Raw genomic sequence first — 15,472 nt, 5'->3', positions numbered from 1 at the left:
CCTTCATCAGGCTCAGCTGGTATTAATGGTACCTCCACATTCTGGTCTTCACTCAAGTAAGAAAAGAAAACCCTGGCTGTGAGGACCAGCCACCCCTCTTCTCCACCCCCAAACTCACCTCTTCCACAATGGATGACAATAACCGAAGCTCCCCATTTTCATCACGCTGGCTGATCTTTGATTGAATAAAGTCTACAACTTCCTGGCTGCTCATCACATTCCTAGGGTCAGAAACAACAGTCAGCATCTTCTTTAGTCTCACCAAGACAGAGTGGAGGAGTATAGAAGGAGGAGTTTACTAAGACCTATAGAAATTCTCCTCAGCTCTGTCTTGGCTTGGTAACCTTGACTCACTGAGAAATCTGTCTAGGATCTAATCCTACTGTACAGAAAAAGTGCTGCAGAAAAGACATTGGAGGGCTTTCCGCCAGTGCTCACCAGATGCCATCACAAGCAATGACCATGAATTCATGGTCATCAGTGAGAGTCAGCACCTTGATATCAGGAAGGGCTGAAATCATCTGTTCCTCAGGTGGCAGGTTCTTGTTCCTCTTGTAGAAATGGTCTCCTTAAAAAAAAAAAAAAAAAAAAAGGTTGTTAGGCAAGAAGTTTGAATACTTCCCAGAATTATATCTGAAGCAGGTCAAACCTCGCCGTTCTTTTTTTTTTAGTTCAGGCTGGCCTTGAACTTGCAATCTTCCTGCCTCAGCTTCTGAGTGCTGGGATTATGGGTGTTTGCCACCATTCCCTGCTTCATTCTTCTTTTTTAAAAAATTTCTCTATTTTCTTCTTTACAAAGTTCCCTAATCCAGTGGAATGGAGAACTAGATTCTAGTTTTCTAGTTTCAGTCCCATCATCAGGTTGCTAAACTTTAAGTCACTTACCTTCACCACCCAGAAGGTACTGAGGACAATGATACCTATCTTAACTGTCTCATAAAGATGTTTAAGCAAAGAGATTAAAAAAAAAAAAAAGAAAGAAAGAAAATATAAAAGTACTTTAAAAGGTGTAAGGTGTGATGGAGTAAGGGCCCCCTTGGTAAGCGCCCCTGGCGTAGGCCAGGAGGAGGACTGGCGGCTCCGTGAGCCTACTGAGAATCAAACACCCTCCCTCATCCCCCCTCCCCACCATAGCTAACTGGGGATAGATGTCAGCATCTCTTGGGAGGATGACGATATGCCATACAGCAAATATGGGGGATTCCTTCTATCTTCCGTTTGAAGGCAAAGGTTGTTTTCACTGTTTTGCTTGTTTTGCTCTATTCAATGTTCTCTTTCAATTGGTTTTATAATGTTCTGTTTTAGGTTTGATTTCACTATACCTAACTGCCTGGACAGCTAATGTGAACGTAACGTGATATTCTGTAGTACCTATTACTACCATCCCAGTACGCTGCTGTGAAGTTCGGTACCAATTTAATTGCATTGTCTTGTTCTGTTGTGTTTTTACTACTTTCAAAATAAAATTAAAAAAAAAAAAAGTGTAAGGGCTATAAAGATTCAAGTTTGCTGCTAGGTTACCTGGGACAGAAAGCAAGAACCTGGGAATCATTCCCATAGTTTCTTAGCCCTTACCAATTGCTCTGGAGAGGTTGAGGCCCCCGTTGACTCGTCCATCCATGGTGACCTTGCCACCAGCATTCTTGATGCGTGCTAGCTCCACTTCATCCTCAGGTTTGTGGTCATAGGACATGTCTAAAGCTTTGCCAGCCTCAGATACCACACAGCGAGAATCTCCTGCGTTGGCTACGATCAATTGCTTTCCTCGTATGAGAGCCACCACCGCTGTTGTACCACTGTCAGAACCAGGCTTAAGAGGGAAAAAGGAAGCATTGCGGGAGCTTTTGGACACAACTTCCTCCTCACTCTTGACCACTTATGCTAGAGCTTTTAACAAACAGGAAGAGCATAGATTCCATCTGCTCAGAGATGGCAGTGTACGCCCTCTCCTTTCTCGTTAATTCTACCTCTGAAAGATTTGCCACACACATTTCCACACACCTCCTCTTTGCCTTCCATCCCTGGCACCATCATTTCTTCATCATCATCCTCTTCGGCCTCCTCAGTGTCATCCTCATCTTCCTCGTTCTCTGCCTCCTCGCTACTATAGCCATCCTCTTCCTCACTGCATTCCTGCCAGGAGGAGGATCCCAGGCTGCTGACACTGGACTGACGCCTCCCCCTCCCCCATCTCATCAGAACACAAAAGGCCCTGACTGAACACAGGTCCTGAAAACAGTGAATGACACAACCATATGATCATGAAAGGCTGGGGGAGGAGAGGACTAGGACAAACTGGGCTCAGCAGCATCAGCACAAGTCCTGGGAAGGCCATGGCTGCCAGCAAAAATCACCTTCTGAGCAACATGGCCAGAAAATACATTTTCCAGAGAAGAAAACACCCGAATACTCAAAGTAACAACAACCACCTTCTTATTCTCCTTCTTGGAGACAAACCCAGAAAGGTGAGAACTAGATCTGTTACAATGTTGACAAAGGCAGAGGTAAGCGGGCTAATGGTGCTTGTGATGGTGAAGATAATGCACTGGAGAAAGCTAAAGCTCAGAATACAGTGGGTCTTGTGGGGGGACATCAGAGCAGGAGAAGGGAGAGAGCTGAAACTAGATGGTAACCGAACAGGTCCTCTCTACAGCTTCAGATCTGCCTGCCCTCACAGGCCCTTACCTCACTGTCTTCCTCTTCCTCCTCCGCCTCATCTGACTCATCCTCACTGTCCTCAAAGAACTTGGACTTAGCAACTCGAGGCAGCTTGTTGGAGGCTGAAGAGCAGGAAGGCCCAGCCTCACCAGTGGGAGTGCCAGGCTCACCAGTTTGGCCTGGCTCAGTCCCACGTTCCAAGTTGGAGGAAAGGCCTGTATGGGCCTTGGCCGTGGGGCCATTTTCCTGTGAAGGAACTTCCCTAGATGGGTCCTCAGGTCCTGCCTCCCCATTGAGGCCCTGGGACCCTGGTTCCTCGCCTGTCCCAGCTCCAGATTTGCTGTGGGGAGGGCCCTTGTGACAGTTCTGCCCGTAGCGTGTCAGCAGCTCTTCAATAGTCATGGTAGCCTCTTCATGCAGCAGTGCAGCCTCCTCATTGTCCACTGCAGGGAAGAGGCTAAATCAGAGCCCCCATGCAAGACTCCTCCTGGGATCAGCCCCTCACTACCTCGACATCCTTTGCAGTCTGAATTCCTACTTCCCCACAACCTCCCACTCCTAATACTCCTCACTTATCAAGTCTCAGAATCCCCTAGCTTCTTTCTTTATAGACCTGTTTTTGTTTTTTTCTTTTACCCCTTCTTCATCAAAGAAACATGAATAAACTGGATTTCCCTTCTCATCTTTCATTTGTTATTATTAAGCTTTCATTTATTGTTATTAAGTTACAACCACTATTTTGGCTACAGACCCAGGAAACCCACAGTGATACTCTAAGCCTATGGTCCAGGCTTAGAGTCTGGCTACTGCGACTAATGACTGATCTGGTATTGAAACAAAACAAATAAAAGGTCATATAAGTAAAGGAACCAGGAAGACCCCAACACAACAACAAAAGATTATATAAAAATGCTTACAACTATCACCGAGTCACTCAACAAAGGTTAATTCTTTCCTTTTCATAACCACGTGTAGTGCAGAACACCATCCAGTTTTTAATGTGAGCACTCTCCAGGTCTCTAGGAAGCCATCCTTTTAGAACTGGTAATAAAATGCTACTTTCCTCTCAAATGGGACACCACACTCACCATCATCTTCATCAGCTACTTTCTCTTTTTCATCCTCATCCTCAGTGGGTCTCCCGGCAATCTGGGCCAGCTCTTTAATGACTTCCTCAGTGGTCAGTTTGGCATCTATAGCCAAAAAGGCATCTTCTAAAGCCTGAATATAAGCAAAACAGTATAAGGCAAGTGCAGGAGAAAACACAACGTGTACAAAGTGAATTGCCTATATATATAAAATCCCAGGCACAAAGATGGGATAAAAATGTAAGTGTGAGGATCGGGGATTTAGCTCAGCAGCATAAGCACCTCCCTGGCCAGCTCTAGGTTGTGAGTTTGACCCTGGCACCAAAAAAAAAAAAAAGATTAAAGTATGGTCTTCCACACTAGGAGACACAGACAGGTTTGGGACCTGGAAATGCTAAAGTAAGTCTAAAAAGACTAAGTGGGAATAAGCTTGTTTAAGCAAAGGATTTTTAAAGGAGAAATGTAGTAATTAAGTAGCACAACGGAGCAAAAAAGAAAGGAAAAGCCCAAGCTTAGAAACAAGGGGAATGTCACAAAATGGAGAATGAACATTATGGAAAGATGGGGCCGGGGATTTAGCTTAGCGCCACGAGCGCTTGCCTAGCAAGCACAAGGTTGCAAGTTCAATCCCCAGTACCAAAAACAGACAAATACACAAACACACAAACAAAAAAGAACATTATGGAAAGACAGACCTTCTGTAGCTTGCCTTCCTTGTAGGCCTTCTGATCTTTGATGATATCCGGAAGATATTTGGCACAGTACAAGGCAACTTCTTCCCCTAGAGGAAAGGTCACATGAGGCACTGCTTTCCATTCACAGCAAGTTATATAATATTTATTTACCACATTGGAGTAAACTTCCAGGACAGCAAGGATGAATACCTGAAACCTACAGAGGTAGCACAGACCTGAGAACAGGGTTTGGGAAGTTCTGAGCCACAAAATGGACTTCATCATCCCCTCTCTCAGGAGTATATGCTTTGTCTTTGCTTACCTGGACATGTAGATGGGGGGCGGGGTGTTAATGTAGCAGACAAAGCCTAAGTGGGTTATTAACCGAATGTAACACTCTACTGTGGAAAAAGGTGGGGCATAAAAGAGAAAAAAATAAAAAATAACACCAGCTCCCCACCCACAATGACATTTCTGGGTCAGAGCCCTAGAAAGGAAAAGAAAAAGGACCTCTTCTTGCCCTGTGAACTTTGGAACTGGGGGTCCTACAAAGTTACCAGTGTGATCTGATAAACTTACCTCCGTGTCCATCGTAGACAGAAAACATGGCTGTCTCACTGTCCAGTTCAGGAATACAGTTGTGAGCATCCTAGGAAAAGAGCATAATCAGCACATCTTAAGGTCGAAGAATAGTCTACCTGTACACCTCAGATCTTATGGATTGTCTACACACCTCTGCATCACCAACTCTTCCTCTGACTGGCCTTTGAAGCCAAAAGTGAGAAAGGAAAACAAATAAGAAAAGAAAAATTAAAAAGTATAGAGAAGAGAGACAGAGGGAGTCAAATGGGGGAAGGGGAATGGGAAGGAGCAGGGGAAGGGGAAGGAGAGGGCTCAGTAAGGGCGATGGGGACAGGATAAGATAGGATGGGACAGAAGAAAGGAGACTCAGATCATTAATATACTCTAGCACCCTCAGCCTAGGAAATCTCAGCCAAGATGGCAAAATATTTAGCTCCTCCCATCTAGACCTAACCCTTGTATTTGTAGAACTACAGATACAATTAGAATAAAGGATTTTTAAAATCACATCCAGATCTATTCTGTAAATAACCAGTGAACTTTCAGGAAGAAAATGTTAGAGAAAATAAAAAAGGAACCCAAGGAAGGGCCTTACTAATTTGAGAAGTTTATAGAAGAATCCTAAAACAGACTAAGTAAAAGCACTAGAAGTTAATAAACTTATGCCAACTTTTCATTAAAAAACAACATGGCACCATCTAAGTATCTACCCCTCTCTTCTCTCAAAGCTTAACTCCCTTGAATAACTCTCAGTCTGGGTACGACAGCACACACCTGTATCTCAGAACTTTGGGAGGCTGAGGCAAAACGACCGCCCAGCCCAGCCCAGCCCAGCCTGGGCAATTTAGCCACTTAGTGAGACTAGTCTTAAACTAAAACTAAAACTAAAAAATTAAAAAGGGCTATACCTCAGTGTGAAGGCCTAGATTCAATCCCCAGTACTGGGAGTAAAGGGGGCATCTTCCTAACAAACACAGCTATTGAATTACAGTATTGAGTCTTCACTGTGCCAGAATTTACAATTCTCCTCACAGTCGGGGAAGTGAGCTGTCATTCAAGGCGTTTGCAGAGCAGACCTGAGGAGGAGCGGGCACCTGTCTGGATGCACCATTACTTTTTTTTGTCACACCATTTTTAATGGAAGGCCGAGCTTGCTCAAATTCTCTTTAAGATTCTGCCACAGCAAACTAATGTTTCAGGCTAAGCCAAAGTTCAACTAAGACTGTCAAAACTAGGCAAAATTATACTGCAATTTACACTGCCTCACCCTAAAAACAATCCAACCTCTCTACAAACAAAAAGTGTGTTAGTCAGCTTTGTACTTGAGTTAATGTCAGTTTTCCTTCCCCTTCAAGCACTGAAAAATTACCACTTAAAAATTTCTAATTATATTAATAGTGAGAAAACCTGACTGCAGTGGCTTTTATCATTCCTGAAATAAGTTCTAAGTCTAGAAATAAAACTTGCTTAAGATATGGAAAAAAGACCATTTTGTATTTCCCTCCATCTTGAAAAGCTAGGGAGCTGCCACAGATGATGGCACAGTAGGAGCCACAGCTGTATGAACAGTACAGCCTTCAGCCTACCCTCCAGGACCTAGGAGGCACCCTGGACCAAAGCCACCTTCTACCTCTCCCAGCCGGTCCACTGCTGGCCCTGCTGGCCTCCTTCCTAATCAAGGCTATCTTCATGGACCTTGCTCTTTAATCAAAATACCAACATCTTCTCACTTGCACTTATGTTTACTGTCCCCACATCCTCAGCCAATAGTTCTCAAACTTGAATGTGCCTAAGAATTCATGTATTTGAGAAGCAAAGATGTGTTCTGGATACTTGGGACGTTATCAGTGAACAAAAGACAAACTCACTCTATAGTTAAAGATAAACATGACAAGTAGGAAATGTTATTGAAAAATAGAAAAAAGAAAACAGAACTAGGTTGGATTATAGAAAAGCAGTGGTAAACTGATTTGGACATAGGATACAGTATACGTATAGGAACGGTAAACCCACAAGTACCTGTACCTAAGTAGTCACTACTTAAATCATGTTAAATGTCAAATTAGGCAAATTAGAAAGATTATGTCACTTAATTTTAATTCCACTTAGTTTGTAGTTTGGCTTACTGGCAGGGAATTTATGTCTAGTTTTATGTTTGTACACATGGAGAATTGCTTTCCTGTTAAAAAATTGATGGGGGCTGGGGATTTAGCTCAGCGGCATAAGCGCCTGCCTTGCAAGCAGGCAGTCGTGAATTCGATCCCTGGTACCGATAAAAACGAAACACACACACACACACACACACACACACACACACAAATTGATGGGTTAACCCTAAAATATTTTGAGCATAACAGTGGACCCATCCTTCACTTTCCTACTATAAAGTTGTACTTTAGCATAATAGTAGCCAGAGAGCCGGGATACAGCTCCGCAGGCACCGCACTGCCTGTTAAGTGCAAGGTCGCAAGTTCGATTCCTGGTACTCCCCTCAAACAAAATAAAAGTAGCTGGCAGTGCATCTCAGTTACCTTTCCCTGAGGCCACAGGAAACAATCTTTGTGTTTACCCAGTTGGTATGACAAACACCAAGGTCTGTTCACATGTGCAAAAGTGGCAAAATGGGATTTTTACCCCTGTTATACTCTAAGTGGTTTTGAGTATGTTTGCCTGGGCATTACAGAGCATCCAACAGACATACCCCACTCCAGGATTTGTTTTTTAAAAAAGTTTTCTTTTGATTTTTCTTGTAGAAGTAGCCCAATTCAGTACAATAGCACATGACTTAAGATCTACAAGTAACATCTAGCAAATGTAACATCAATTTACAAGTTTTGAAGGTGGTCAAAAGTGAATCATCAGATTACTGATCTATGGATGATGAATATGATCCTTTAAGGTAAAATATATGCTTTCCTAACAGAAGAGTGGTGTGGTTTAGGACAATGATGATGACTTTAACATTGGCCATGTCAGCCACTGTTCTAGTGACAGTGAAACAGAGCATGAGTCAACTGATACAGAACAGATACTGCTGTAATCCTCATTTCACATAAAGATGGGAACAGTGGTGTGAATACATATTTGACCAGTTGAAATCTTGCAAAATGGTCATGTAACCAAATAGAAAGATTCAATGTTAGAACTAGGTTCAAAATTATAGTGAGGGTCTTGACAGGGGTAACAGGGGTATGGGACAGAATGCCAGCTCTGTCCTTCAATGCTGGAAATTATAAAAGACAATATGCTGCATGATGCTGTGAAATATACAACGGCTGAGATGAAAGTAAAACATTTCATGTGCACTAAAAGCCATATTCAAAAATGTATTTACTATGACACCTCACAAGCTGAGCTGAAAGCTTTAGGTCTGCTGTACTTGGCACAGATTTCTCATGGTAACCACAGAAATATAAAAGACTTACAGAAAAGCAGTGAGCCAAAATATGGCATAAAAACTTATGTCTTTATAGATGCAAAAACTCATGCTTTTAATTTAGGCATTTATCCTGGAACTCAGCCAGCAGGGCCTCATTCATAAAGTAATAAATCAAATCCCCCATCTCCCAAACACATCAAATGTGACATTCAACAATTTTCCAATTGATGTTACATTTGCTAACAGAGCACAAGTTGACCAGCATAGGAACTGGATACAACAAAGCACAAATTCCAGAAATGCTGCAATTGCAAAACAGGTAATTGTATAGTACAATCTTTGGATTTCAGAAAGATATAACATTGCCTTATATGGCAAAAAAACTGAGTCAACATTTTTATAACGGAAATATTGATAGGGAAACCTCAACAAAATGGAAGTCTGCGATGAAAATTTCAACAACAAAACAGAATGTGGAGATGTTTCTGAGTTACAGCAACTATGATGTCATTTGAAACACAAAGCACTAGCTAATGGTTGTGTTTTACTTGATCCTAAACACGCATGCCATAAATAGTTTGATAGTTTATAAAATGTTTCTGCTCAGGGAATTATAAAAAAAAAAATCGTGGTGCAACTGGTGAGCTGCAGGTGAAGAGGCAGGCGCATCATTCCAAAGACCTACTATAACAGGAAAACAAAAAAGATGTCAGCTGTGCCCTACAAGAAAGGACAGGAACACAAAACAAACATACTAGAAGTGTACACCATACCTTGTGTGTGGAATATGCAACTGTCATGTGTGAAGATGGCCTTACATATTGCAGTGGAAGCAAAGCTTATTTCTGTGGTAGATGTTTGTGTTTATATTGTAGTTTACAGAGATTTTTATTTTTGATGCTATTTTTTAGATTTTGTAAGGAAATAAACAGTTGATGTAAAAATATTGATGTCTATTCTAAACACATTATATATTTGATAGCTTATTTTATTGATCTTATTTCTTTGCTAAGTGCATGTTTACAATATAGCAGGAGGCTCCTAACAAAAGAGAGGTGACAATACTGCCACACAGGAAAGGAAAGCTAAGCACACATGCTGTCAGTGTAAGCAAGACGTGTGCATGGAACACACAATTGTCATGTGTGAAGACTGCCTTGGGCATGATTCCTGAAGCAAAGTTTATTTTTGTTGTAGAGTTCTACTGATAGTTTCACTGTAGTTGATATAGGAATTTATTTCTGATGTTATCTTTTAGATTCTGCAGACAAGTACGTTTGCAGAAAATGTTGATGTCTAAACACACAATACATGTAAGAATTTAATACTATATTTTATGTTCCTGTTAACTACACACTGTAAAATATAATAAGCATCTCCTGACAAAACAGCAAGACCAGTGAGATATCAAGTATGTCCTACAAAAAGGCCACAGGAGCAAAACGTATACGTTGTCAGTGTAAGCATTATATGTGTATGGAACATGTTGTTGTCATGTGTGCAGACTGCCTTGGGTGTGATAACTGAAGTAAAGTTTTTTTTTTGTAAAGTGCTATTGGTATTCTCATTGTAGTTCATATATGAATTTATATTGTTCTTGTTTACTCTGTACACCAAAAAAAAAGTTGATGCTGAAAATTGTGTTTTACAAATAATAAACATTAGAAATAATTTTTTGCTATTTTTTGTTAAGTACTCATTAATATAGTAAAACTCATAAAACTAAAATTAATTCAATAGAAATATTCCAATCCGTGTTTATGTGTCTGTGTGACAAAATTAGTGTTATGCTCTGCATAAATACAAAAGAAATGTTTATAACAAGATGCTTTTTGTGTAGGAAGGAACACTGGGATAGATTCATCTTTCTACTGCAGAACAAGGATTCACAGAAACTAAGGTTAACTACATAGGTGGGCATAGTGATGCAGATAGTGAGACTGGGACTGGACTATGGAAATGTTTACCCTTTTAAAAAGTTACCAAGAACAGAGATACAAGCCTTAAGTGCAGCACTTAGGTGGCTGAATCAGGAAGACTACCTGAGCCATGCAGTCAAGGCTGGCCTGAACTACACAATGAGACCCTGTATTTTTTTTTTTTTTTTCCTTTTTTCTGGTACCAGGGATCGAACTCACGACCGCTTGCTTGCAAGGCAGGTGCTTATGCCGCTGAGCTAAATCCCCAGATCCTTTAAGTAACATTTTAAAAAGAGGATACTTCAGACATTTTTAGATGAATGGTTGCTGAGACCACACTTTTAAGTGAAATAAATCACTCACACAAGTTCAAATATTACATAGTTTGTCTTATGTAAAAAACCTGAAGGGTAAATAAGGACCAAAATGACCAAAATATATAACAGATACTGGGAAACGGGAAGAAAATGTTCAAATGAGGAGAAAAAGAGAGGGTAGAGGGAAAGAAAAAAATAGAAAATGGGGCAATAAAAAATGGAAGCAAAGCTTTTGTAAATGAGGGGAGAAGAGGTTAAGGGAGGAAGGGTAAGGGAATGGAAAAAACAGCAGCAAAATGTCATGTATAGGTACAAATCTGCTATATATATCTACAAATATATCAATAAAATTAATTTTAAAAATTAAAAAAGATGCACTATATTACTAAACACGTGAGACGCTGGTATGCCATCTTTTGGTGGGAAAAGGAGAGCAGTATTCCTGTCTACACTCCCTCCTGGAGGAACAAGAGGATCAATTGGCACTTCTCTGACTTACAAAGCCACTTCTGAGCAGAGCTGTTTTATTTCATTTGAAATATAAACCTCCTACTCTTAGGGCTGGGGATTTAGCTCAGTGGCATAAGTGCCTGCCTGGCAAGCACAAGGTCCTGAATTTGATCCCCAGTACTGCAAAACAAAACAAAACAAAACAAAACCTACTCTTATCTTTCTGAATTCATCACACAGCACATATTTTCTCCTTTCCTGCAGTCCCAGGGATCAAATCCAGAAGGCCCTCTACCACTGAACTATAGCTCTTGCCCTTTTTATTTGAGACAAGGTCTCACTAAGTTGCCCAGGCTCGCCTCAAACTTGGAATCCTTCTCCATCGTCAGTTTGTGTAGCTAGGATTACAGGGATGCACCACCACCATAAGTATGTGATTTTGACGCAGATCTAGCCCCAATGAGCTTATGGAAAAATACTTAACCTCATTAGTAGTCAAATAAATGAACAATAACGCAGAAATATCTTTTTATCCAAAATTTAATGAAAAATAGATATCCAAACTTCTAACATGGGTGCTCTTTGCTAGTAATTTGAATATTAACATTACTGTATGGAAGTAATTAACAAGGATACCAAATATATGTATGAGAGAATGCTCATTACAACATTATTTTTTTTCCATTTGTTTTTTTAAGACAGGCTCTCACAATATTGCCCAGTCTGGCCTCCAACTCCTGGCAATTCTCCTGCTTCAGACTCCTCTGTGCTGAGGTTATAGGTATGTGCCATATCCAGCTACATTATTTAATAATTAAAAACAAGTATGTAAACTTCCAGAAATCAGTTGTAAGTGGTTAACTCCTCAAAAATGGAATAGATATAGCTAATAGAAATGATAAACGTGTTAATTTAGAAATTATTTCCCAATATATTAAATGATAAAAAGGAAAAACTTTAAAAGGTATCTGTATGTATATATCAGAGTATGAAAAGCTATATATTAAACTTAATAGCAGAGAGTGAGGGTAAGAGTTGCAGTTTTTTTTTTTTTTTTTTTTTTTTTTTTGTAATGAGGCAGGGTCTCACTATGCAGTGCAGACTGGCCTTGAACTCACTGGGATCCTCCTGCCTCAGCCTCCCAAGTGCTGGGGTTAAAGGCTACATTTCTACTTTTCAACATTTAAATAATTTTTTATATTAAGCTCCATTGTTCCACTATGAATAACAACAGCAAAATGAACCTATGTGACTTCAGTTACCATTCTACTGTATGTAGTCTTCCCTTGATATCCATGAGGACTGAATCCAAGCCTTCCTATGGATACTAAAATCTGCAGTCCTCAAGTCCCTGATATTAGCCTTCGTGTACTTTAGATTATTGCTATGTAAAGAGTTTTATGCTGTTATTATTCTGGGAATAATAACAAGAAAAAGTTCACATATATTTGATAGTGATGAAATTTAATTGCCATTGTGGCGTGGGTTGATTTTTTTTTTTTTTTTTAAGCACTGAAGATCCAACTCAGGGCCTTTTGTGCACTGAGCTACATCTCAGTTCCCTTTTAATTTTTTGAGTCAGAGTGTTGCTGAGTCACTAAGTTGTACAGCCTGGGCTAGAACTTGTGATTGACCTGTCTTACCCTTCTAGGGTGCTAACAACACAGGCATGTACCACCATACCTGGCTGTTTTCCAAATATTTTGATCAGCAGTTGATCAAATCTATAAACACAGAACCTATGGCTATAGAAGGGTAATTGCACTGCACAATCTCTGGGCAAGTTCCTTGTGGCATGCCATGCCTCAATTTCATCCTCTGTAATACAGAATTATAGTATCTCTATCTTACCCACATAATCACAAGACTACTGTAAGGATGATGCGAAACACGTAAAAGCCCTTGGTAAACTGGAATCTGCTGTGTAAGTTGACATCCTGCTCTGGAATTTACCTCTAGTTCCTGTTTTTCTGTGTGTGTGTGTGTGTTTCTCATGCAGAAATGTCCACAATAAAACTCCACCTTCTACCTGCAGGTCTCAGTTCCTGGCACTACTCCACATTGCCCTCCCTCCACTTCTTGGCGAGGTTTAAATCTATATTCCATTTGGTACTGCTCCATCTTCTCTAAACACTTCAATTTCTCTTCACAGCTTGTTCACTTTCACTTTTCAGTCTCGCTGTCCCTATCTGAGAGTGAGCCAAGTATGTCAACACTGTCTCCAGGCAGTCTAGAAAAACTCACCCAACTTTGTATAACCCTGCAAACTGCTTTCTTTATCCCTGAATCAGAACCACTAAGTATTGCTAGTCATAAAACGTATGAGGTCACACTGACCATGGCCACTAATTTCATTCAGCATTTTTTTCTGTATTCTCTACTGACTCCTAAATATAGTTACACAGCCTGTCCTATACTGTTCAAATTCTCAGTGCTATTCTTTCTATCTCAGCAGATGAACCACCTCTTATTTACAAGGCATGATTAAAATATGGTGAGTGGCCAGGTGTCGTGGCACACATGTGTAATCCCAGCACTCAGGAAGCTGAGGTGGGACATCACTGAAGGTTCCAAGTCAGCCTGCACTACAAAGTGAGATCTTGTCCTACAACATAAAATAGATAAAATAAGATATACTGAATTTTTACATTTTAAAAATCTATTACAAGCCAGGAGTGGTGGCACACTCTGTAATTCCAGCACTTGGGAAAACTGTGGCAGGAGAATTGCTACAAGTTCAAAATCAGCTTGGGCTACAAAATGAGCCCGAGGCCAGCCTGAATTATGTAATGGCATAGCAAGACCCTATGTCAAAAGACAGACAGACAGACAGACAGACAGACAGACAGATAGATAGAAGATGATAGACAACAGACAGACAAATGTATTATAGTAAAAGACACATTGCCTAATACTAATTCCCCTCAAAATACTCTCCCTTAACTTTGAACACACTTATTCAATCATCTTTGTGACTTTCTGAAGCATTTCTAGAAATCCTTTTTTGTATCTTTATGAGGTCTGACCAAAAACTTGATTAGTGCTGGGCGTGGTGGTTCATGCTTGTAATCCCAGCACTCAGGAGGCTGAGGCAGAAGGATCATTGGGAGTTCGAGACCAGCCTGGGCTACAAAGGTAAGCTCAAGGTCTGCTGGAACTGCAGAGAGACCCTGTATCAAAAAGATTAAAAAAAAAAAATCAGTGTTGCTGCCGAGTCCTATCCAACAGAAGATAGGTTAGTCAAAACTCCTGTGTCTTTATCCACGTAAGTCACTGCATCTAGCACTGTGCAACTTCTAGCTCTCCCCCAATCAAAATGATTATCAAAAATAAACATTTTGAATTGATTCAGGACATCAAGGCAGCCACGACAGTGCAACTAACCACAGTTATGAAAGAGGACTTAAGAGAACGGCTTCTGAACGTTGTAAGAACATCTGAATAGGTCAGCATCGGGGCACATGTCTATAATCTCAGTACTCATGAGGCTGAGGAAGATCACTATGAGTTCAAGGCCATCCTAGGAACACCGTGAGTTCAAGGCCAGCCTACTGCATATCAAAAAAAACAAAATAATAATGAGAATAATGAGATGTAATCCCAGTACTGAAGCAGGAGGATCACTGTGAGTTTGAGAACAGTCTCAGCTACAAAATGAATTCAAGGACAGCCTGATCTGCAGAGCAAGAGCCTGTCTAAAAAAAGAGAGAGAATGACATACTTGTGTTTGAAGTAAAGGGGGAGTATTTTGAAGATTAATGGTAATGTGTCTTTTACTGTAATTAAATATATATATATTTTTCAGACATTGACTGTATTTTCTTGATCACATTAAGTACATCAAGGTCAGTCTCCAGAACTACCTTATCTTCCCTATTCTACCTCAAAATCTCTCTGAAGTGTTCCCATCTTCTGTAATCTGGCTGCTCTCTTCCTAGATTAGCACTTCCTTTTTTTTTTTGTCTTTTTCGTTTTTATCGGTACCGGGGATCGAACTCACGACTGTCTGCTTGCAAGGCAGGTGCTTCTGCCGCTGAGCTGAATCCCCAGCCCCAGCACTTCCTTTTTAATTCCTGACCTCAAAACCTTCTTCATCAAGATCCTACTTGCAGAGAAGGTACTAACCATAACACCAATTCACTGAATAGAAAGAATTAAATAGTTCAAATGTTGTCACCATCCTGGAAAGTCTCTTGAATTCTGTGAAGAACTAAAGTTCTGTAATTTTGATTATCTGTTTTTACAGGACGCCTCTTCTCCACCCTGAAATCTCTATGAACTCAGGGAGGTCTTAACTCCTCCAAGCAATACCCAATACCAGTCACCCTTAATTTCTTAGATGTCTCCCACTATCCATCAGAGTCCTGCTGAGTTTCCCTTGATAGTATCTATCACACTATTCCTG

The 15,472-nt window shown here is 40.6% G+C and overlaps 1 protein-coding gene across 1 annotated transcript in view; it reads right to left on the bottom strand.

Moving 5' to 3' along the window:
• The window catches only part of Ppm1g (protein phosphatase, Mg2+/Mn2+ dependent 1G), a 31,007-nt gene that overhangs the window by 780 nt on the left and 14,755 nt on the right, over positions 1 to 15,472 (bottom strand). The window contains exons 2-9 of the mRNA XM_003472941.5: positions 5,000 to 5,069; positions 4,442 to 4,527; positions 3,747 to 3,879; positions 2,686 to 3,101; positions 2,002 to 2,133; positions 1,576 to 1,810; positions 439 to 568; positions 119 to 221 (exon numbers count right to left, since the gene is read on the bottom strand). Of these exons, the coding sequence (XP_003472989.1) occupies positions 119 to 221; positions 439 to 568; positions 1,576 to 1,810; positions 2,002 to 2,133; positions 2,686 to 3,101; positions 3,747 to 3,879; positions 4,442 to 4,527; positions 5,000 to 5,069 (1,305 nt within the window). The remainder of the gene's footprint in view (positions 1 to 118; positions 222 to 438; positions 569 to 1,575; positions 1,811 to 2,001; positions 2,134 to 2,685; positions 3,102 to 3,746; positions 3,880 to 4,441; positions 4,528 to 4,999; positions 5,070 to 15,472) is intronic.

The sequence above is a fragment of the Cavia porcellus genome, unplaced genomic scaffold (genome assembly GCF_034190915.1).
Source record: "Cavia porcellus strain 051 isolate PalLab524CR breed Dunkin Hartley unplaced genomic scaffold, mCavPor4.1 scaffold_1, whole genome shotgun sequence".
Lineage (NCBI taxonomy): Eukaryota > Metazoa > Chordata > Mammalia > Rodentia > Caviidae > Cavia > Cavia porcellus.
This window is presented reverse-complemented; position numbering and strand designations above follow the sequence as displayed.